This window comes from Cyprinus carpio, chromosome B24, assembly GCF_018340385.1.
Source record: "Cyprinus carpio isolate SPL01 chromosome B24, ASM1834038v1, whole genome shotgun sequence".
In the NCBI taxonomy this organism is placed as follows: Eukaryota; Metazoa; Chordata; class Actinopteri; order Cypriniformes; family Cyprinidae; genus Cyprinus; species Cyprinus carpio.
This window is the reverse complement of record NC_056620.1, coordinates 20,781,643-20,804,610: the sequence shown is the minus strand read 5'-3', so window position 1 is coordinate 20,804,610 and position 22,968 is coordinate 20,781,643. Positions and strand designations below refer to the sequence as shown.

The 22,968-nt window shown below is 33.3% G+C and overlaps 3 protein-coding genes across 5 annotated transcripts; 1 reads left to right on the top strand and 2 right to left on the bottom strand.

The window, feature by feature from the left end:
• Positions 1 to 673: 673 nt before the first annotated feature.
• Positions 674 to 9,083, bottom strand: LOC122142240 (serine/threonine-protein kinase SBK1-like). Of its 2 annotated transcripts, none has more exons than XM_042752159.1 (5): positions 8,545 to 9,083; positions 6,139 to 6,323; positions 4,859 to 5,061; positions 3,394 to 4,195; positions 674 to 1,569 (listed from the first exon to the last, which is right to left on the bottom strand). In XM_042752159.1, exons 1-4 carry the CDS (start codon positions 8,649 to 8,651, stop codon positions 3,422 to 3,424), a joined length of 1,269 nt encoding a protein of 422 aa, XP_042608093.1. In that variant the 5' UTR covers positions 8,652 to 9,083; the 3' UTR covers positions 674 to 1,569; positions 3,394 to 3,421. The 2 variants fall into 2 exon arrangements, with proteins under 2 accessions (XP_042608093.1, XP_042608094.1); XM_042752160.1 differs by lacking the exon at positions 674 to 1,569 and adding an exon at positions 8,305 to 8,411 and having other exon boundaries at positions 2,500 to 4,195; positions 8,545 to 9,082.
• A 5,379-nt stretch (positions 9,084 to 14,462) lies between these two features.
• LOC109092441 (N-acetylglucosamine-1-phosphotransferase subunit gamma-like) lies at positions 14,463 to 18,003 on the bottom strand. 2 transcript variants are annotated; one of them, XM_042752480.1, is made up of 10 exons: positions 17,646 to 18,003; positions 17,401 to 17,476; positions 17,187 to 17,309; positions 16,336 to 16,419; positions 16,151 to 16,244; positions 15,889 to 16,003; positions 15,709 to 15,791; positions 15,511 to 15,633; positions 14,899 to 14,980; positions 14,463 to 14,696 (listed from the first exon to the last, which is right to left on the bottom strand). In XM_042752480.1, exons 1-10 carry the CDS (start codon positions 17,689 to 17,691, stop codon positions 14,614 to 14,616), a joined length of 909 nt encoding a protein of 302 aa, XP_042608414.1. In that variant the 5' UTR covers positions 17,692 to 18,003; the 3' UTR covers positions 14,463 to 14,613. The 2 variants fall into 2 exon arrangements, with proteins under 2 accessions (XP_042608414.1, XP_042608415.1); XM_042752481.1 differs by having other exon boundaries at positions 17,401 to 17,455; positions 17,646 to 18,000.
• A 589-nt stretch (positions 18,004 to 18,592) lies between these two features.
• Positions 18,593 to 21,300, top strand: tsr3 (TSR3 ribosome maturation factor). Its single transcript, XM_042752482.1, is given in 8 exon segments — positions 18,593 to 18,769; positions 18,771 to 18,809; positions 18,811 to 18,863; positions 19,027 to 19,234; positions 19,822 to 20,013; positions 20,539 to 20,708; positions 20,808 to 20,862; positions 20,952 to 21,300. Coding segments are annotated over 8 exon segments (807 nt in total). The 5' UTR covers positions 18,593 to 18,752; the 3' UTR covers positions 21,025 to 21,300.
• The last annotated feature ends 1,668 nt before the right edge of the window (positions 21,301 to 22,968 follow it).

The window sequence follows — 22,968 nt, the reverse complement described above, 5'->3', positions numbered from 1 at the left end:
TATGACAACTTCTAATGAACCAACAAACCACATTAAGTTAGAGGAACATAATTTGTAGCATAATCACAAAATTTCAAATTGAGTATTCTAAAAAACAACAACAAATGATTCCAAACAGCATTAAACACTAACAGTTTTTCCCCTTACTATAATGTAAAAAAAAAAAGTTATAAATAAGACAGAGTATTGACTTGTTTTGAATTGTCTTTCTACTTCAAAATTTCTCTTTAATTGTGTGTCTACACCAATTTTATCCATCACTCTAAAAAAAATCACAGGAATTAGAAATCCACAGCCCACAAAAAAAACGCACAAAATTACACTTAATTTCAACTTTTACTCTCCTTATCCAGTCCTCTGCAAAGCATGCTGGGAATTAGAAATCCACTGCCCAGTTTTCAAAGCTGTCAAGATAATTTCAGCAAGTTACTACCAAAAAAATCAATGCATGCAGAAATTGACTTTAAATGACACACAATCTTACGTTGTTGTGATGTTCAACATTATTATGTCAACAGAACTATTGTTTCCAACTTAAAAGGTTTAATCAAATCACAAATTTTTTAACTTGCATCCATGCATTTATTTATGTTGTGGCGATGGGTCTACTGAATTGATGTAGTTTTTAAATTGCAAATGGTCACATGACAAATAAGAAACATGAAAGATGAAGTGCATTTAATCTGTTTAATTAGTTGTTTCTCATTCAGAACAATCTACGACCGTATGACAATCCTTACAGCAGCTATTAATAACATCTAGTTTTATATATATTTACTCTTTTTTAGTTTGAATAGAAAACACCAACTATTGTAGGTCAATATTCCAGGTTGTTTGAACAACCATAAATTACCAAGAAACAGTCCTATAAAAAAAGGAGCAAAAATCACCATCATTAAACTGTTTTATGATTGTTATTGTCTCATTTGTACTTACACCAAAGAACTCCTTCAGAATATGCTTTATTTTTCTTTTTATATGTCCTTGAGTTTGTTTTTTAATTGCTTGTGCTCATTTGCAACACAAACATTGTAGCTCAAACATTAAGACTTAAACTGCTCTATACCACCTTAATATCTAATGCATCCTATGTAAACATACACTTTAATTTAAGACTAAAAAGAGTCTGTAGAAGTGAGTTAATTGATCATTTGTTCTCTGATACAAAAAAAGCTACAAATTAGCACTACCTGACGAAACACAGTCACAATGTTCTAGGGAGCAGATGCTCTTGTGTTCTCTAATGATCCCTTAAGGCTTCCCTTACCTAATTGACCCATTATATGAGAACACAGAAGACTGGTCTCAGTTGAGCTGTTAAGATCACGACTGTTTATCTAAAACCTCCCAGGAAAACGAGCAGCTCCTGATGCATTTCTTCAAAGATCTCATAGAAAGTTGTTTGAATGCACACATCAAATACAAAGAGACTTAATAAAATCCCTGTGATCTATGGAGACTGTTACTCTTAAAAAACTCAGGAGAGGAAGCTTTGAAGACTGATTAAAATGTCCTCTGTCTCTTGGGAAGTTCCTCCAGGTGATGGTGGCATCCGGTTGTCTCGTAAAACTAAAAAAATCCAGTATAAAATATATCTTATTCTTCTATTGGTGCACATGTATGATTTGTCAAAGGCTGGTTTGAAGTTCACATGATGATCCACCAAGAAAAGATTGCATTTAGTATCTTCATATCTTAAGTGAGCTACTCTGAGTATCAGTGCACTATAAGAAAGTTAAGTGCTTATGATAATATGGTAGCCACTAGGGCTGTGCGATTTGGATTAAATTGCAATTTTATGATAAAAGTCAAAAATTGTGATTGGGCCACAAAATTTGTCCAAACATTGTGTTATTTATTAATATATATATATATTTTAATATATATATATATATATATATATATATATATATATATAAATATATATATATATATATTTTAATTGGTTATCATTTTTATTATTATAACTAATAAATAAATAAATAAATAAATAAATAACTAAATAAGTTTACTAATATTACTGTTATTTTACAGTAAATGAAAAACCAAGTATTTATTAAAAATAAGTGTATTTTGTTTTTATTTCTGTTTCATTTTATTTAAACCACAGCCTTTAAAATTTGATCATCACACCAAACCAATTATGGTTTTATTTTAATTAATCATACAGCCCTAGAAGCCACTATATATAATTAAAGTATTAGTTCACCTAACATCATTTACTTCATGTCATGTCATTTAAATCTAAAAATATAAAAGAATCCATTAACTGAATATACAATAAAGTTGCCAATCAAGTTCTCATTGTCTTTTACTTTAGGTTGAAGTTCATGATAACACAAATTAAATAAACTAAAACTAAAAACGAAATATGTATAGACATCTTAAAAAAAATGCTAAAACATGAACAGAAATTAAAATTAAATCCAGAAAATCTGAAAAACAAAATCTGATTCAAAATATCAACAAAAACTGTAATGATAGTGTCAATGATAATAAAATAACACTTGCTCCCAGAAAGACAAAAAGCACAATAAAACGATTACTATACAACTATAAAATATATAATATATAAATAAGTCTTGCAAAGCCACATGATGATCAGCTTTGAGTGAGAAACAGACCAAAAACTGGGTTGAAATGTTTTCCTCATGCAGTGTCTCTCAAAGGTCATTCAATTCAAATACAACACATTTAGATACATTAGACCTGATGTCAATGACCAGACGCAATGCATCTTCAACTTTCAGAAAAATCAATCAACAAGTTTACCTTTAGGGTATTAATTTACCTAATTTACCCATAAAAGGTTCATATTAGTACAATATATACTACTCTGTAGAACTAATATACTTTTAGTGGTAAAAATAGAACAAATTTGTCCCTTTAAGGGTACTGACCCAGCTGCTGCACTCCTACAGGTACAATTTGTAGACTTATTGGTCAATAATGACTTAAATTTTGGACTTTTCCTCACATAAATCTAACATATGGCTTTAGAGGACTCAGAATATGGTACTCTTATGTAATTTCAGGATCCATCATGCAGTATTTCTTCCATGTTTTGAGTAAGAAGAAAATCATAAGGGTTTGGAATGACATGAGGTAAATGATGACAGAATTTCCATTTCTTTTTGGAGTGAACTATTCCTTTAAAATGAAAGCAGTTTGAATTAATTCACCACGGTTTCCTAGTGAAACGGATTCATTTCTAGTGCTAAAGTGACCTACCAAAGCTATGTCTTTTAGTTTACATTAGCTAGGTTTCAAAGTCACCTTGTAATAGTTTGCTATTTTGACATTCGTGGCCGTTCTATGAACTTCCATCATGAAATACGTTGTCGTTCCTGTGCAAACATTTTCCCAATAGTAATTCTGAAGCAATATTGCTACCTTTTTGCGGCTGTATCCAGTTTTGGCTTCATACGCAAATCTCAATAGGAGTGGTCATCATTACTTTGCTCTTGTCTTGGCGGTTGGGCGACGGGCTTTTGGAGGACTCCTCCCTAGAAGAATGCGGTTCGGACAGGATGCTACGTTTGAGGGGGGTGGGGCGTAGACAGGAAGTTCCTGAAGGTGGAGAGGGCTCTGCGTGTCTGTGGGCGGAGCAACGTGCGGAACCGCCCCTAGAAGCCCTACAGGAAGCTCTGCGGCGGTGATGATTCAGCAGGTCGTATTTGAGGAAGTAGAAGACCTCTTTAACCCCACAGCGCCGCTCTGGCTCCAGCGCCAACAGCCGACCGAACATGCGCAATGCATCGTCCGAAAACCGCCGCCATTGGGAGGGAACAATGCCGGGAGGAAATGCCCCCCGCTGCCATCGCTGAAATTCCGAAAAGAATGCATCGCTAGGCAATGCCGCTTCCCACGGAAAGTTTCCCGTCAGCATGCAGAACAGCAGAACTCCGAATGCCCACACGTCCTGGGTCATCGCCACCACGATTCCCTCCGATACCGAGGCCTGGCACACCTCGGCGGCGGTGTATGGGATGGTGCCGCTGATCCGCTTGATCCGGCTGCCTGCCCGCCGTGTCATACCTAAATCTGCCAATTTCACACGTCGACACTCACGGTCGAAAAGCAGAATGTTTTCTGGCTTCACATCCCGATGGACAAGACTCTTGCTGTGCATGAAATCCAGAGCCAAACCCAGCTGCTGAACGCAGCGCTTGACCATCTCCTCCGGCAAACCGGCCTGGACAGAGACAGAGACACAAACCACAGTTTAGAGCGGAGGAGATACAGAGAGAAATACAGCACAGGCTCTTAATCTGTAAGGGAGTAAGCAGTTGACTTTGATCCACCTAGTTTTCCATAATCGAAAGCTGGATCATGTGCATGTGCCTGTTGTACTCCACAGATGTCTTCAGAATTCAGATACCCAGCATTCATTGCTATGCATATTCCCCGGGCATTTTTATAATTTTTTTTTTTTTAATACTGAACAAATCCTCAAAAATGTGGAGAAAAGTTTTACATCCTCAACCAAACTCAAGCTAATGTCATAAAGGGAGAAGCAACCGGCCCCTCAGAGTGTCCACATCATCGAATCTGGCCTCCTTTAAAAAAAAAACGTGGACACCCTTGTTGTAAACTAATACTAGAATGATGTATAAATATTTAATATTAAATTAACCAATATTGTTAATAGTTTTTTTTTTTTTTCATTTAAATTGCTTTTATTTTTTCTTTATATAAAATAGAATTAATCCTTCTTAATGATTTTTTCATAAAAATGATTTTTATTTGTCAGTTGAGTTTGTCGAATTTTTGATAGTGCTACAGGCAACAAATGCATTACTAAAAATGTGATTTGCGATGTAAAGATGGTGGTGTTAATAACGAGGTGCTGTGGTACCTGAGGTGGGATGATGTCGAACAGATCTCCTGCAGGTGCATACTCCTGTCCGAACACATAGCTGTCCTCCGTCTCAAACAGCACGTTCAGAACTTTGATGATAAACGGGCTGCAGCCCAGCGCGGCCGTCAGGCTGTACTCACGCAGAAAACTGCGCAACTTCGTCTTGTTCTTACTCACATACTTAAGAGCCAGCTTAGTACCTGCAAATACACAAAATAATGCTGAATGAAATATGATACTGTACATCTTAAAAATAAAGGTTCCAAAAGTGGTTTTTGCAGTGATGCCACAGAAGAAACACTTTTGGTTCCCAAAAAAGAACAATTCTCACACTGTTTTTAAGAACATTTTAATAGTCTAAATACACGTTTGCCACAATAAAGAACCTTTTGTGGAATGAAAAGTTTCTATGGGTGTTAAATGTTCTTCATGGAACCACTGATGCCAATAACCTTTATTTTTTAGAGTGAAGTCCAGTGTTGTTTTAGTATCGTTGATATACATTTAATTAATATTTTCAATTAGGTTTTTTTTTTTTTTTTTTTTTTTCATTTTTATTTCATTTTAAGTTCTATTTTTGTGTGATTGTTATTTTTATTAGTTTTTTAAATGTCTATGTAATTTTTTTTATTTCAGTTTTAATTATTTTAGCTGAAATATATGTTTATTTTTATATTTTATTGTATTTTATTTCAGTTTATTTTATTTTGTTTATTTTATACCAAGTGAAACTCAAACTCTTTATTGATATTTTGAATTTGTTTTTATTTTTATATTTTTACTTTTCCTTTTTAATTTTTTTTTACATTTTTATTGTTTTTTATGGCTAATTTTTTTTATTGATTGATTGATTGATTTTTCAGTTTTAGTTATTTTAGCACTTCAGGTTAAATGAAATAACAGAAAATTTTTGCATTTGCAAATATTTTTAGTATTTTACATTTTTTTAAATTTGATTTTATTTCAATTAAGGTTTATTTTAAATAACAAAAATATTTTTAATGTATGTAGTTTTGATTTTAATTAATGATAATAACCCTGCACATGGGTAAATGAGATTTATATCTTATAGCTACAGCTTAGATTTCAGTGAATAGTAATTTAAATTTTGGCTTGTCGCATAATTATATACTATCATAATATTATTTTGAAACATTTTTAGGGCTTGACAGCTTCCAACTCCATTCACTTCTGTTGCATGGAGAGGAGCAGCTATGCAGGACATTCATAAAAAAGAAAATCGGAACGCCACTCCCTCATTTTTTACACAGACTCACCCTGTGTCCGATGCACCACCAAGTCGACTTTGCCATAGGTGCCCTTCCCTAAAGGAGCGATCAGCTCATACTGCTGTTCCAGCTCCGAGGCGGAGAGAGATGTGATTGACAGCGCCTGCATGTCCCCGACCGGAGCGCCGCCCGTCCCACTGCCCCGTCCCGCTGAGAGAACCCCCACCTGGGCACTGAGAAACACACACACACACACACACACACACACACACACACACACACACACACACACACACACACACACACACACACACACACACACACACACTATTGTTTGAACACAAACTCATTTCAAGAGGAACTGCATCCTGGCGAAGAACTCTCTCCTGGTATTACAGAGCTCCTTGTTGGCATCATTTGTCTTTCTCTTTTTATTCTTCTCTCTCTCTTTCTCTCTAGTGTCTGTGTCCTCTTTTCTTTCCTCTCGTCAACACTCTACCTACACTCTGTTTTTGTACCTGGCTTGATGCTCTCAGTAAAATCTTTGTGAATATTTCAACAACAGCAAAGGGCACTAACTGAATCAAGCTCCTCACGGGAATAAAGCAGTGACCTATATGAGGCCTCACGTTATCAGCATCATGCATAGTGAAGACCCTCGGGTGAGCATCAGCGCTGCACAACCACAACAACAACAGATGAAGATGCCAGACGACCTTAAGATGACCTGCCAGAAGTTCTGATGAGCCCAACCCCTGCTATCCTGCCCACTTTAACCCCTGACTGAGAAACAAATGAGAAATTGATTCAGGAACATTCTCATTTTCTCTAGAGGTCATTGCCAGCCTTTGATTTCTACTGCATTAAACCACCAGCCGTTCTCTCTGGCCCTTCATTCAGCTCAACCGCCAGAGCAAAAGCCAGAATTAAGAAATGGTCTCAGTTTCAGTTCATGAGATGGAATTTGAATTGATTGGGCTGCAACATAGATATTGAATTGGAACGACAGGAAAAGGAATTCCAATTCAAAGAAATTCACATGAATCCAGCAAAACAACAAATTTGGCAGGAATGTAAACTTATAAAATGTCTTAATGTTAATTAGCTCCATTATAAAGACTTTGACTTTTTAAATTAGAGTAAATGCAGTGTTTTTTCCACTACAATTAAAGACATGAATTTGTTGTTATATTATAAACAAGAAAAAAAAAGGTCATTAATATATTTAATATATGTCAGTAATATATATTGTTCATATTTTCTATATATGAAGAGTTCAGATGCAAAACCCTCTAAAAGCCATCTGAAATTTTCTTCTGAAATTAGCATTTTTATCTTATCAAGCTCCTGTGTTTATGTTAAGTTATTTCACTTTAATGGCAATGAGAAGAAACTATTCATGACATTAAAGTTCTAACATAAACACAGCAGCCGAATAAAAATGCTATTTTAAAGGAAATTTTCAAATGGCTTTTAGGCGGTATGAAATATTTATTATACATAAATAATTATTTTTGTGGAAAAACATTTAATTCATACAATAATGTTATATTTAAAAATATAATATATGAAATATTTATTATACATAAATAATTGCAAATTAAAAATATTTTTCTATAGGTGGCATGTTCTGGAAATTGCCCATATGTTGTCTGTATGATAACTTGCTTATACATATATAAGATATTACATATATTATACATACTAAACATATAAAGCAGTTTCTTGTAATTTCATTCTATTTAATGCCAGTACATACAATTAATATTTAAAAATCTAATTTAAATGTATAAATTCAATTGCAATTGCATATTCAGTTCACTGACGCTAAAGTCATGGGTTTGATCCCCAGGGAATGAGCCGTAAACATGAATAAATAAAAATGCAAAATATACATTTAGTCAGACTGAATTTAAATCTCAGACCGAGTGTAAAATCTATAATTCGCTTTCTCTGTATTGATGCATCTTGAAAGCAATCTACTATACTAAACATAATTACCTCCCTTAATATGAAACTGACCCTAAGGTCAACACCTGAAGGTGACCTTTGACCTGACCTCCCTAACAAATCACATTCATTTCACACACAACGCACAAACATGCAAACTCATGTTTACATTCAAACAGCAAATATCTAAATGCTAAAAGCATCAGATTAAATTAATTCTCATTCCATTTTTATTATTTTTTAATTTTAATTTCAATATTTTACCTTTTTTATTATTCTCTTTCGCCTTCCTTTCCCTTTTTCACCATGTCTGTTTTTGTACTTCATATGCTTTGGTGTTATTATAACAATCACACCTACAGCATCTGACCCTGAAATCATCAACAACAACAACAAAAACACATGAATACACGATGTGCCCAACAGCGCAAGTGCAGCAGGTCCGAGCCAAGCGTCTCCAAACAAAAGAAATCAATAGACACGTCAGTGATGAGCTGAACTCACCTGCCCGTGCCCTGCTGTCTCTCTCCCTCATGTTCCTGCATCCAAACACCGCGTCCTGTTCTCAACCCTGCTAGAAATTCATCCAAAAAACCATGATGATCTATCATCAAAAAATGAGTTTCCTCAGCACTCCAGCTCTCTACATCCTGCACTCATGTGGGAAAAGCGGTCCGCTTCTGCCATGCGTCCGGCTGAGTGTGTTCTGCTGTCTTTGTGTGCTTCTGAAAGAAGCCGCTGGAGCACGCGGAGCTGGTGTGTGTGTGTGTGTGTGTGAGAGAGAGAGAGATGGAGGGGAGGGGGTGCATGCGTGCGTATCTATGCATGAATGACCTACTTCATTGCGTTTCCGCTCTCGGATGCTGTCTGTGTCTCGCTGCATCCAGGGTCCCTTTAGGGATGTCAGATGCGCTCATCCAGCGGCCACATGATCACAGAGCCCCTCGAGCCAGCAGCGTCCTGTCATTCAGGCTTCATTGTCACCCCTGATTTAATGCAGAACATCAAACTTATTTTTAGATCTGCTTTGCATTGTGACACTAAAGCACTTTTTTCACCCAAGTTCTCATTCCTGTGCACCCCTAATGCGTGTTATTGAGATGCTATCGTAATTTTTTGAATTCATATTTTGAATGTTTGCATTATTTTAAAATTAGTTTTAGTAATTTTGTTGTGTTTTTGTCATTTTTATTAGAATTATTATTATTTTTTTTTGTCTATAGTTTTGTTGATTTTATTTATTTTGGTAGTTAAGCTAAATGAAAATGAGAAATATTGCCTTGACAGCTTTTTTTAATACTTAAAAAAAATATATTTAAAAAACATAATTAAATTATTAAGTAAATAAATTATTAAAACTTCATTAATAAAATATAAAATAATTAATTAAATAATTAAAATATAAAATAAATGTTACTGGAAATAGCCTACAGTATATGTTGTTACACGAAATTAAAACTTTTTTTTTTGTTTCCTTGTTAATTTTTGATAACATTTAAGTAATTATTTAAATATATATATATATATATATATCTATATATATATATATATATATATTATCTATATACTTATTTTGTTAATTTTTGTTAATTTTTGTTTAAGTTTTGGTAATTTTGTTGTGTTTTTGTCATTTTTATTAGATTAGTCTGTTTTTGATTTTTTTTTTTTTTTTTAGTTTTTTCTTATTTATTTTTTTTATAAATAATTCTTATATTAGAACATCAAGTTAAACTAAACAGAAGAGACACGTTGCCTTCACAACTATATACTAAAACTCAGAACAACAAATATATTTTAATAAAAACAAAAAAAGCATCTTAATCTTTCATTTTTTTAACAATAACTCACAATTACTACAACGGATCAAAACATATATTTTTTCTCTCATTCTCATTAATCTCAATGATTATTCTCATGAAATACAGTAATGAAGTTTATAACTACAACGGAGCACAACAAATACTTTCACGTGTATCAAAATCCCCCACTGACATTCATTGGTTTAAAATGTCCGTTATCTAAAACCTAATTGACAATGATGACATCACTGTGATATTTACATACTTCAGCTTTGATTGGTCTTCTGTTTAACATTTCTTTGCATACTAAATTGTGATTTTTCTTTATTATGTATGAGAGTGCAACAGTTATGCATTTGCAGGATGCTTTTATCTAAAGCGTTTTACATTTCAGTCAAGATATATACTTAATCATCAAAGCCTTAAACCTCAAACTAACTGAAATTTAAAAACTTCTTTTGCTACTTTAACTTGATATAAAGTAAATCTATGGTGATGTTTCCTCCCATTCAGAACAGCAGCAAGAAGCGTCTGAAAGCCTAAATACAGAATAATCTCACCTCTGCTTGTGTTACGCCTCTTTCTCCTTTCATTACGCCTCTCTTATCTTCTGCTTCACACTTTTTGTCCTAGTTTAAGTTGTTGTCTCCTCACTTTATCCAGGTCGACGTGTTTTTTTCTTTCCCAGAACAATATGTCTTATAAAATATGGGCTCAAATGTAAAAAACTGTTACTAATGTCTGCCCAGCAAGCCCACATATTGCACAATAATTATTTCATATTAATTAGACATAGCATTATGAGGTAAGGTGCAACAACTTTAGCATTAATCTTATACAACTGTAAACTTCATCCTCCAGTAATAATAATAATAGTTAATATTATTATTGTTATAAAGGTGGCACATGCTAACAATTATTATAAAAAAATATACAATTATAAAATGTTTATAAACACTTTATTGTTAAGAATAATAACAATAATGACAATCAATTATAATTAAATTACAAAAATAAAATGTATAAAATTTTTTTAATTACAATTATAAAAAAATTGGCGCGCAATAAAATTATCAATAATAATAAAAAATTGGCGCGCAATAAAATGATCTATTATTATTTAAATCTAAATACAAAAATTATATTATATTATAATATACTATAATATAGCAATGTACTATTATTGTTACTATTATTATTTAGATTAGTAAAATAATAGCAATAATATTTATTATTAAGTTTGTTGTTTTTGTTATTATGTGCCATAATAATAATAAACATAATAAATTCTAATTATTAAAAATCATCAGAATTATTGTCAACATTTTGTATTAAATTATCATTATTATATTAAAATAGAAATAATAATAATAATAATAATAAAAATATAATAATAATCATTATTAATTAATATTATTATAAACCACATGACAATAATAAGAATAAATAAATGTATATTTCTATTGCATTACAATTATTATAAAAGTGGCACATTATAATAAATTAGTTGTTTTTGTTATGTGCTATAATAATAATAGTAATTATTTTTATGTTTAATTGTTATTTTTATTATATTAAATCTGAAATCATTATGGGAATAATTACATTATTATTATGTAGTAATTATTATATATTATATAATATTATTTTATATAATAATCTTATGTAAACATAACAATCCCTTTATCGGTGGCTGTTTAGTGAGTGTGCTCAGTGATTCAGTAACTGAAATAACATCACGGTTACAGTGTGTTGAACTGCACTGCTCACAGCTTGTGTTTTGCATCTCCACAGAGACCCGTTTATCTCGCTCTCCGTCGCTCTACTGCCTGACGGCCCTCCTCAAAAAACAAATCCAAAGATTTGGTGTGTAGACCTGCTTTTATGAATTCATTAAGAACTGAGCAGCTCACACTCTCAGCTGTCTTTGAGGATCTTCCCAGTCCTGTAATCGCTGAACATCCCTGATCCAGAGCCCTTGACTGCCTTCAGCAGGTCACGGATCTCTTGAGAACCAAATCTCCTGGCATTTCTGAAGAGACATGCCTCCAGCATGTTTGTTGTCCTCTTCATCTCCTGTGATGTCGTGAAATCACCAGAAGACAACTGTGAAGTTCAGGGATTTCACGCTGAATGTCACTGCTGTATTTTGTTGCTTGGATCTAATTAGATGAAAGCCTTAATTACCCACCTGAGGTTTGAGTGACAGGTGCTGAAGCCTTGACAAAAGCCTGACGGAAGCGTCAGCGCTGACCTTTCTGTGTTCGTCAGCTTTAAATGTTTTCCTCAAAAATCAATCTGAACAGCTTTAGGAGGAAAAGTACTCGTTGGTTTGCTAAGCTCCCATTCAGAGCTGTTCGATATTAACTAGGGAGTTTTATGAGTCATCTGAAATTCTGAAGAGACTGATGATGTAATGTACACATTATATATATATATATATATATATATATATATATATATATATATATATAAAGGTCACACATAATAATAATAAATTATTACAAATAATTAAATTAGAAATACCAACTATTATTAGTAGTAAAACAGTATAATAATTCTTAATATAATGTGATTTTTAAAATCTGAATAATAATAATAATAATAATAGTTATTATGATTGTTGTTTTTGTTATTATGTAAAACATTTTTGAGAGACGTGAATGTGCCTGCAAAGTGTTGTGGAATGTGGGGGGGGGCATTATATACAAAATATAATACAACATACATATATATATATATACATATATATAAAAGTTGAACATTATGAACTCATTATAAATCCATTTGATTGTAAATGTATTCTCTCGCCTCTGAAATATATTAAAATATATTTTATAGTATATTTTGATATATGAAGGTGAAAAATATATTTTAAACTTTTACTGTTTCACTGTTTACAACATATATATGTTTAAAATATATTTTGCCCCCCCCCCAAAAAAATAAATCCCCCCCCCAATAAATAATAAAAAATAAAAAAAAAAAAATATATAAAAAAAAAAATTTATATATATATATATATATATATATATACACACCATATATACACACACGCGCACTCACACACACACATATATTAAACGTTTTATGTATTTTGTTGTCATTTTCTCTACCCTCTGAGGGTATTTACATTTATGCATTTGGCAGACACTTTTATTCAAAGAAATATGTGCTGTGTCAAAAAAGGGCATTTTATTTCTTGAGCTTCAACAACAACAAAAAAAAAAAATGCAAATAAAAAAAAATATATGAAGATATATATTAAAATGATATTTACAATATTCTTTTATAATATGTCCTTATTTTGCTCTTTTGTAATGTGTGAGAAGTATTGATGTTAAAGGTTTATTTTATTTATTTATTTATTCTTTGAAGATTTTTGGTGAATTGTGTTGAATCCAAATAGACTCAGTTAGACTCAGAACAATCGTATCAGGGAAATTTAACATAATACCACACAGGGTTAAAACCAGAACACCTTAGGAACTGCATAGCAATCACGGTGGCGCGTTTTGCATGGGCAGATGCTGAAGGAGAAGTAAGAATCGAGATGTATTTGCTCTCGGGTGGGCTCGGCTGTCTCTGTGTAATTGGATTTTCTTTTTCACGGTCTGGTCATTTTCAGCCGAACTCTCTGAAGGTCTTCTCTTCTGCCTCGGTCGCCTTCTAACAAGACAGTGGCTACATCCTAAGATATTACATCTGATTTATTTACTACCAAAGAGAAACCACAGGCCTGACACGGATTGCTTGAGGGTGTTGTCTGTGATCTGCGGTTTGAGCTGGATGTGGGCTGTTTGTTCTGCTAATGCTGTCTAGTGACGGTCAGAGCAGAGGAAAGGGAGAGTTGGACAGGAGCAAATAAAAGCCTGGAGTGTGAGAGAAGGGTATTTCTGTGTAAATGTCAGAGCTATATTGGCTAAAATACTTGGCTTGTTTACACAAAGCAGAAAACTGTGCTGAAATGTGAAAAAGATAACGCTTTGGATGCTGCCATCTAGTGATTCAAATCACAAGTAGACGTTCGAGTCATGGTAGCGAATCGGTTCGTTCGAACAGTTCATTTTAATGCAACAATTCACAGAATGATTCATCAATCAAACGAGTCATCACTCAAAATAGTTCTTGAAATATTTGGTTTTGTAGTAAAATACTTTTTTGTTAAATACGCTACTGCTTTTTGTATTTATTTTAAATAGGTTATACTTATTTAAATTGCGTTTAAATTATGTTCCAGTTAAAAAAAAAATACTACAAAAAATCCCCTCCATCAGAAAAAATAACCACCAACAATAATAAAAAAAAATTTTTTTCATTCATGAATCAAACCTCAATACTGGATCCACACGCACAAATCCAAGTCATGAATTCAAGTCTCGATTTCATAATGAAACAAGGTTAGCATAAACAACTAGCTTTTGCATTTAAAGGTACAGCAATAATTTTTTTTTCCACTCAGAAATGGATAAAAAAGTATAATAACACAAATATGATGAACACACATGAAATAAAGAACTCCATTCACATTTGTGGTCTTGAAAAAGCTGGTTTAATCTACATTAAGGTTTTTTCATGCACTAAATGAAGTCAACTTTAAGAAATGATAGCACAACACTTTCATTGTCATGTCATACAAACTTTATTTTTCATAATACATTGTCAGCTTATGCTTAATCAAGTCAAATATTTAAACATCATAAAATACATTCTCTCACAGCAGTATTTTCTTCCTGAACGTTTAGCTGCATGATTTGTGTTCCTGCTGGGCATGTTAGTGCAGATCAGCCATAAAGCCGGTGTCACCGTGGGGGTGCTGGACCCGGAAGGGTGAGGGACCCTGATCCCGTGTCCTGTCTGAAAGAGCAGGAAGATTTTAGTTGGTGCACTTAACCTGTCTGAGCACTAGCAATGCACGGTAAGGTCGTCAATAAACTACTTTTTGTGAAATGTTTAGTTTTTATGTATATATAAAGAAACGATTTGATGCATTCAGTCATTTTAAGTGACTTTTTGGTGTTCACTGAGTCATTAGGAGAGAAGTGCATACATGTCTCACCTGTTTTCATCTGATAGGAGATGTTATGTTGTGTTAGAAGTGATCGTAGCCGCTCTATCTCTGCTCGCTGATTTACAAACTCCTGTGGAAAAAAACAACAACAAAAAGTTGAATTCACAAGCAAATCTAAAGCGGAATGTGTCCTGGACAAAATATTTAGACCTAAATTTAACATTTATGAATTTGATCAAATTTGGATATATTTTGAATTATAAAGTTTTGCATTAAAAAATTCCATTTATTTGTATTAAATGGTTAAAATAAACTAATAAAATAAATGAAACAACTCATACATTTTAACTAAATATTGCTTGCTCCACAGTTAGCCGTATTTTAGCCATGTTCATACTTTTTAACTAAATACATTTAATTCTTTGACAAAGAACTGATTCTAAGGTATGTGAATTAATGCAATAAAAAAATGATTAAATTAAATTAAATAAATGCAAATAGTAACTATTCCATGATTTTTTGATTATTTGAGGTGAGTATTTTTGTATGACTGACAAATATGCATCTCATTGCGTTGAATGAAATGAAATCCAACTTGATGGACATGTTATATGCAATACATAAATCTTAAATTTAGGACTAAATATTTGTCTGTCTGACCTGTGTGCACTGCTGCAGACTCTGATGTGTGAGTGACGTCGTGCTCTTCTCTGCTTTCGGCTGTTGAGCTTTTCTCAGGAAACCAGCCTCTTCAAACAGCTCCTTCAGCAGCTTATTATGACCCTGAACACACACAAATGCCTATTATTATGATGTTCTCCGATGCATGACGATTATAACAGTGTGTTTGTGTGTCACCTGTTCTGTGATGAGATCTTCATATCGAGCTTGAGCAATTTCATCCCACTCCTTCTGCAACATCTCACTCAAAACCGGATACACTGAAAGACAAGCAAACAATCAGACATGGTTTATTGTAGATAGGTGTTAAACTAACTTGTGGGTTAGTTTTTTTGTAATCACATGACATTAACTCACCTAAGAGGGAGTGTGAATGGCAAACTAGTGGCGTCTCAAATATCAGTGAATAAACACACGTCTGAGGCTCTGAAACACTCACTAGTTTACTGCTATTCCCACAAACCAGGAGAACCTTGAATATAGACATAACATCTCAACATGCATCACACGTCACCATTTACTGGCAGAAAATATGCATACAGATACAGCTACATTCATAACTTATCCATAAACTCACATTACAGTTAACACAAAGACTGTGTGTTCATGTAATACAGACCTTGGTCTGTCTGTTCTTGTTGCCGCATGAATCTCCTTCACGCATCCACATGCCAGTAAACGTGTTATTCTGAATCTCCCATTCTTGCCAAATACTACACACGCACAGCAGAGATTTCACATTTACAGTTTTAAGCTAAACTAAATAGAATAAAGCATAATAAAATAAATTATGAAAATTATTACCCAAGTATACCGCTGTATGCATTCCATCTGAAGCTCTGTTCATGCTGAGTCACATTATGAAATGGACAAAATACGTATTTGTATCTAAAAAATAAAACAAGCAAAAAATCAGTTTCTTTTAACTGCACACAATTACTATTATGGAAGCTGGTTTCTGCCATCGTATAAAAAAAAAAAAAAAAAAAAGGTAATTGTGACTTTTTATACCACAATTCAGACTTTTGTGTTCTTTCAATTGTGCATTTATACCCCACAACTGCAAGTAATAAACCTGTAATTGTGAGTTCACATCTCGCAATTAAAAAAAGAAATCTGAATTGTGAGATAAAATGTTGCAATTACTTTTTTTTTTTTTTTTAATGGCAGAAACAAGCTTCTATACAAATTCTTTCATGAAAAAGTAAAAAAAAAAGCCATATAATGCAATCAACATCGCTGAACCTGTATAGCTCAAGACACGGGCTAGTTGTCACTTCACTTCAGTAAATATTGTGAACATTTCCACAATAACTGCAGGACAAAAAAAACTAATGTTGCTCTTTAGCAGGGCATGTTGTCACAACAGAAACTTCCAGTAAAATTTAAGTAGTAAAACAAATATGAAATGCAAAATAAATCATGAAACCGTAACGAAAGTTTTGACCAAAAAATACTGTAATAATTTTATATTTTAAAACACATGTGACAACTTGAAAACAAGCATTTATGTCTTTAAATGTTGGACTCAAAACCTCATAGTTAGCCTCTGTGACAACTAGCCCCAGTCTCCAGTATAGAATAAAGGTATGTATGTATTTTGAGCAAATATGCTTTTTAAATATGGTTTTTAAAGTTGTTCAGATATTACTGACATGTCTTCAATGTAGTTGTAGCACTTTCCTGCCAGTCTGTGCAGATGTGGAGGTCCAGACACTGGAGACGGGCTGATCTTCGCCTGCAGTCGATTATTCTGAGGCACCAGCTGGTTATTCAGCCTGAAAAATCAAAGTGAGAAGAATATGAAGATTCAGAGTCTGTTGTATGAATACATCTTATATTTAATCTAAAGTTTGCAGGACACCTCACCCAAATGTATTAGGTTCCTCCACTATCTTCATCTTCCCTCCTGATGTGACAGCCACTGGAACACCAAAAAAGGATACTGACATTATTATTAACTAACCCCCCTAAAAACAACACAAAACCTGCGTGTAAAGCCTTAAAGAGGCTTTTGAGAACTAACTCGCTGGACAGTTTTAGTTCCGCATGCAGCTTTGTTGATCTGATGATCTAATCATGCAATAAAACAAGCCTCCATCTGTAACACTTACCCAGAGCTGTCAGATACAGGCACAGGTTTAAATATACACACTCCATAACTCTTCAAATAGCGGGGTTTGTGAGGAATAATTACATTTCTTATTTATCTCTGTTCAGTTGACAGCTGAGTCAAGCGCAGACGGCGTGACTGACTGAACTGAAAACATTACCGATGGGAAGATGTTATGTTTCATGAACGTGTTGCTTGCGAAATGCATCAATTATAGCGAAAAGATGTTACATTTAAGAGATATCCGACAGAATAACATTTATTAGACCTAACCGTGTCCCTTTTTGCGGTTTAATTTAAACACAAATACAAATATTCATTAAAACGTTCGTGAATATCGGAGAGGTGGCGATCGCAGTAAACCAAAAAATATTTTTATGCTGCATCCGGGTGTCATTCTGTCCAAAATAAAAGTCTTCTTACGTTTTTACTTTATCGATAATTATGTGTGTGCTTTGTATAACTGGTTCATAATTTTGTGCTTAAAATTTATATTTCTATTCTACAACCGAAACTAAAGGAGGATAATATTAGATTTTATATCATTTAAGTACATTTTTATGCTTGGTTCTAAGAACAGCCATGTTTTATTACGTCACCGTGTTTTGGCCTCACGAAACAGCGTGTCAGAATAAATCTTTAGGATTTGATCTAAAATAATAGAAACGCTCACTTTTTGGTGTTTTTGTATAATTTCTATCTGACTATTATCTTATGTTTTGAGGGAAGAGAAAGGTTTTGGTTGTGTAATTTGTTTTCTTATTATTATTTTTTTTATTTTAGCTTATTGTATTTTTTTTCTTATTTATTTATTTTTCTACTCTTTCTTTTTTGATTTGTAATTGTTTGGTCATCCTTGAACCCCTAGTTCTTTTACTTGGCATATGTTCTATCATACTTGTATTTTGAATGAATGTTTAATAAATAATAAAAATAATAATAATAAAAATAATAGAAACATTATAATTTATGCCATGGTTTAGTGTAAAGTAGATGCATTACTGGTGTGCTGTAAGATGTAAGGTGGTTAAATAGGGTATAATACAATCAATCCATTACACACGCGTGAAAGTTGTTCCTAAAAACAAAAGTAAGGTGGGTTTCACACATGGGACGTAAAAAACAATAAATGTGAGCAACCGGTTCACAAGGGCAAAGACACACGGGAAGGGGAAGTCATTAGAAACTTTCACAGAGGAGATGCATGAGGCTCTGCAAGGTCTGTCATAGCTGTGGTTGATCATATGGATGCATGTAATGTCATCTTTTTGAAACATCTGAGTTTAGGTTCATGTCATGAAGTCTGTTACTCTCTTTAATATTTTTGTAATAAAGCTTGACAGACATGAGTTATGTATAATGGAGTTGTGTGTGTGTTTCAGTCAGTGAGGATGTGGATTCAGAGGCGGCAGGAGGTGTGAAGTTGCCCTGTCAGTTGGCCATGTGGGATCTGGGTCACTGTGACCCGAAACGGTGTACAGGGCGGAAGCTGGCCAGGAAAGGTTTTCTGCGCTGCCTGCGACTCAACCAGCGCTTCAGTGGCCTGATACTCAGCCCGATGGGAATCAAATACGTTACACCCGCAGACAGGTGGGCCATTATCACAAAATCATTATTTGTTTTTTAAAATCCATTCACACCTACCATTCACACTTTAAAATCCATTCACACTTACAAACAATCATCAATATGAAATCTAACAATTTTATAGTAATGTTCAATAGTGAATCTCATCCCAACATTTCTGTACACTACCGTTCAGAAGGCTTTTTTTACATTTATTCATTTAGCAGACACTTTTATTCAAAGCGACTTTTGGGGAATACATCAAGCGATTCATCTTAAAGAGTTACTCCACCCCAAAATGAAAAAAATGATTTCTGAAGGATCATGTGACACTGAAGATGCTGAATGATGCTGAAAATTCAGCTTTGCATCACAGGAATAAATTACATTTTAAAGTATATTCAGATAGAAAAGAGTTATTTTCAATTGTAATAATATTTCACATTTTTACAGTATTTCTGATCAAATTAATACAGCCTGGTTCACAGAAGAGACTTCTTTCACAAACATTAAGAAATCTTATCGACCCTAAACTTTCGGTATTGTAGATAAAAATGAAAAAACACAAACATTTGTCTCAGTATTTAATTAATAATATTTTTAATTTCCAGGGAGATTGTGGCAAAGGGTGGTCTAGCTGTGATTGACTGTTCATGGGCTCGACTCGAAGACACGCCTTTCAGCAAAATGACTGGCTCACATCCGAGACTTTTGCCATACTTGGTCGCAGCAAACCCTGTAAACTACAGAAAGCCGTGCAAGCAGTCCTGCATCGAGGCTTATGCCGCCACCTTCTGCATTGTGGCTAAGCAGCTCCTAGCTATAGATTTCTCTATTGCTGCTATTCTGTCTTATGTGTTTTGTAGGTCTGTATGCTGTATGCTGAACTTTCTATTTATCAAAGAATAGTTAAAAAATGCAACACCTCACAAAAAAATAATAATCACCAAAACATCTTTTCAACATTGATAATCATCAGAAATGTTGTTGAGCAGCACCTCAGCATATTAGAATGATTTCTGAAGGATCATGTGACACTGGAGTAATGATGCTGAAAATTCAGCTTTGATCACAGAAATAAATTACATTTTAAAATACATTCACATAGAAAATGGTTGTTTGAAATTATAATAATATTTCAAAATATTACTGTTAACTGTATTTTTGATCAAATATTTATTAGCCTTGGTGACTATAAGAGACTGTTCTTAAAAACATTTTTAAAAATCCCAAATTTGTGAACGGTAGTGCATGTTAAATGACAGCAGTTGAGATTAAATTGTGCAAATTTGCTAGATGTTGAATTTGTTTGTCTGTGATAATGCATCAGGATTTCGTGACCTTGCTGTGCTCCTGCTGAGGAAGTTTAAGTGGGGCTTGGGATTTTTTGAACTGAATAAGACTCTTCTAGAGCATTACGCTTCCAGCCAATCAGAAGAGGAACTACTTGCTTTGGAGAAAGAGTTTCTCAGTGCCACCCCTCAGGAAGAGGATATAGGTACGAGTTGGTAATTTAAAATAGTCAAATGTACTGTAAGTGTTTTGAACATATTAACTTTGATGTTTGTGTGTGTGTATTTATTTAAAATTTGTCCAGATCGTTTCGATGTGGACTCAGGAAGAGACTTTGTGAATCTCAACAGACCAGTCCAGTGAGACTCTGTATTTTTTCTTATTCTGTTATAAATTTATGTTAAAATGAAAGTCAGCTGAAGTAACCCGTGTGTGTTTATACACTCAGGGCTGAGGACGATGACAGTGATGAGACATCGGAGGAGGAAGATGATGGTGAGGAAAAAAGAACAGAAGAGTAAAGGGGAAGATGATGAAAGAAATGAGGAGTCTCGAGTTGTGTATTCTTAAAATGTAACATTTGGGGAAGAAGGATGTTTAGTCACTGATTTAGTAACACTGACCTTTACTTGACATGAGCAAACTTCTGTTTTCTGTGTGTTTGCAGATGGCTGCAGATATGGAACTTGTAAGTTAACAAAACCAGAGTAATACCAGGCCTGGATTTATGTTGTTTTGATTGTGCGCAGCAGTCGTAAGTGAGGGGCTGTCGCGTTATTTTCAGTTTTGTGTTTATTTTATTATTAAAATTATGTTTAAATGTTCGCTGGATCCCGCCTCCTTCTTCCCGATCTACGAACTTTGTTACACATTTATTATTGCAAAAAATAATTGACATGTTTATAAGCAGAATGAAATGTTTAAATAAATATTAAATGGCATTTGCTGCATTCGAGTATGGTTTACTAGCAATTTTATTAATTGGAGTGCCATTTTCAATCCAGTCTGCGTATTTTGTTTATTTACATGTATATCTATTGGGGCTGATTACCACATGCATACATTATTGTTATACATTACACTGCATTTCGTTGCCTTGTACCCACATGTGCAATGACAATAAAGTTAAATCTAATCTAATCTAATCTATTGTATATACTACTCCAAGGCAAGGATTTTCAATATTTTAACATGGACCCAAATATGATCATCCCTTTGTAAGGGACCCCATCCTAAAATTTTAAAGACAGCTATATTTTTTCATGTATAAAGGCCTAATTTGTATTGTACATATGTTTAAAATATATTTTGAAAATATTTAGTATTAAATACTGAAATAATTTTCCACTAACTATAGTTTATTATTTATACTGTATTTAAATTTATCAAATTTATTTAGATTTTATTCATTTATTTTAAAGTTATTTGTATTATTTATTATTTTTAAATAATTTAGTTTAATTCTATATAATTAAATATATTTTTTTATATTACTATGTTGTTCATTTTTGTTATTTATACAATTCATGTATTTTTATTTTGTTTATCTATTTATTTATTCACATTTTTACATTGTTTCTCTCTATATTTTCCCTAGACTTCCTTGAAAATCATGACATTACCATGGTTTATTTCCAAAGACCATGATATTACCACAGTGTCCAAAAACCATGCCAAGTATGTTGTGTTATGGGAATGTTATAGTGTTGGGAAAGTTACTTTGAAAATGTAATAGGTTACAGATTACAAGTTCCCAGATCTAAAATGTAACAAGTAGTGTAACTATTTCAGTTACTTTATTAATGTAACTGATTACATCTGATTACTTTTCTAATGTTTTGAACTGTGAATCAATGCATAGCTATGACAGGAAACACTGGCATCTAACAATGGCTTTTGAAAAAAAATATATACTATAGTTAAACTTAAAAAATAAAGCCTGTACATAAACCCAAATAGTAAATAAAACCATTATCGAAAAAGCATGTGCCCTATTCTGTCTCCTAAACTCCTGAAACATAGCTGTCTCATATTTTAGAGCAGTCACTGCAACTTCTGAAGGAAGATGTGAGTGATGTCATTGAACTTAAGATGAATTTACAGTAATGACGTCACACATACAAGCATAACATCACATTTTTATACATTTTATTATTTTAAAACAAAATCTGAGTAGTAACTACATGTAATGTTCATGGGATTGACTAAGGGTTACTTGCATGTAATTATGAATAATTTATTGTTATTATAATAATAAGTACTTGTGTAACAATGAGACCTTAAAATAAAGCGTTACCTTATTTTGTAATTAAATTAAGTAAATTGGTTACATGCAACTAGTTACTCCCCAACATTGAAAGTGGGTGATAGACGAACCTGCTGAACCCAAAGTTGCAAAACCACTTCCATAACACGTACATCACATACAGTAGATCCGGGGTTTTTTGGGGGATTCGCCGTTTGGG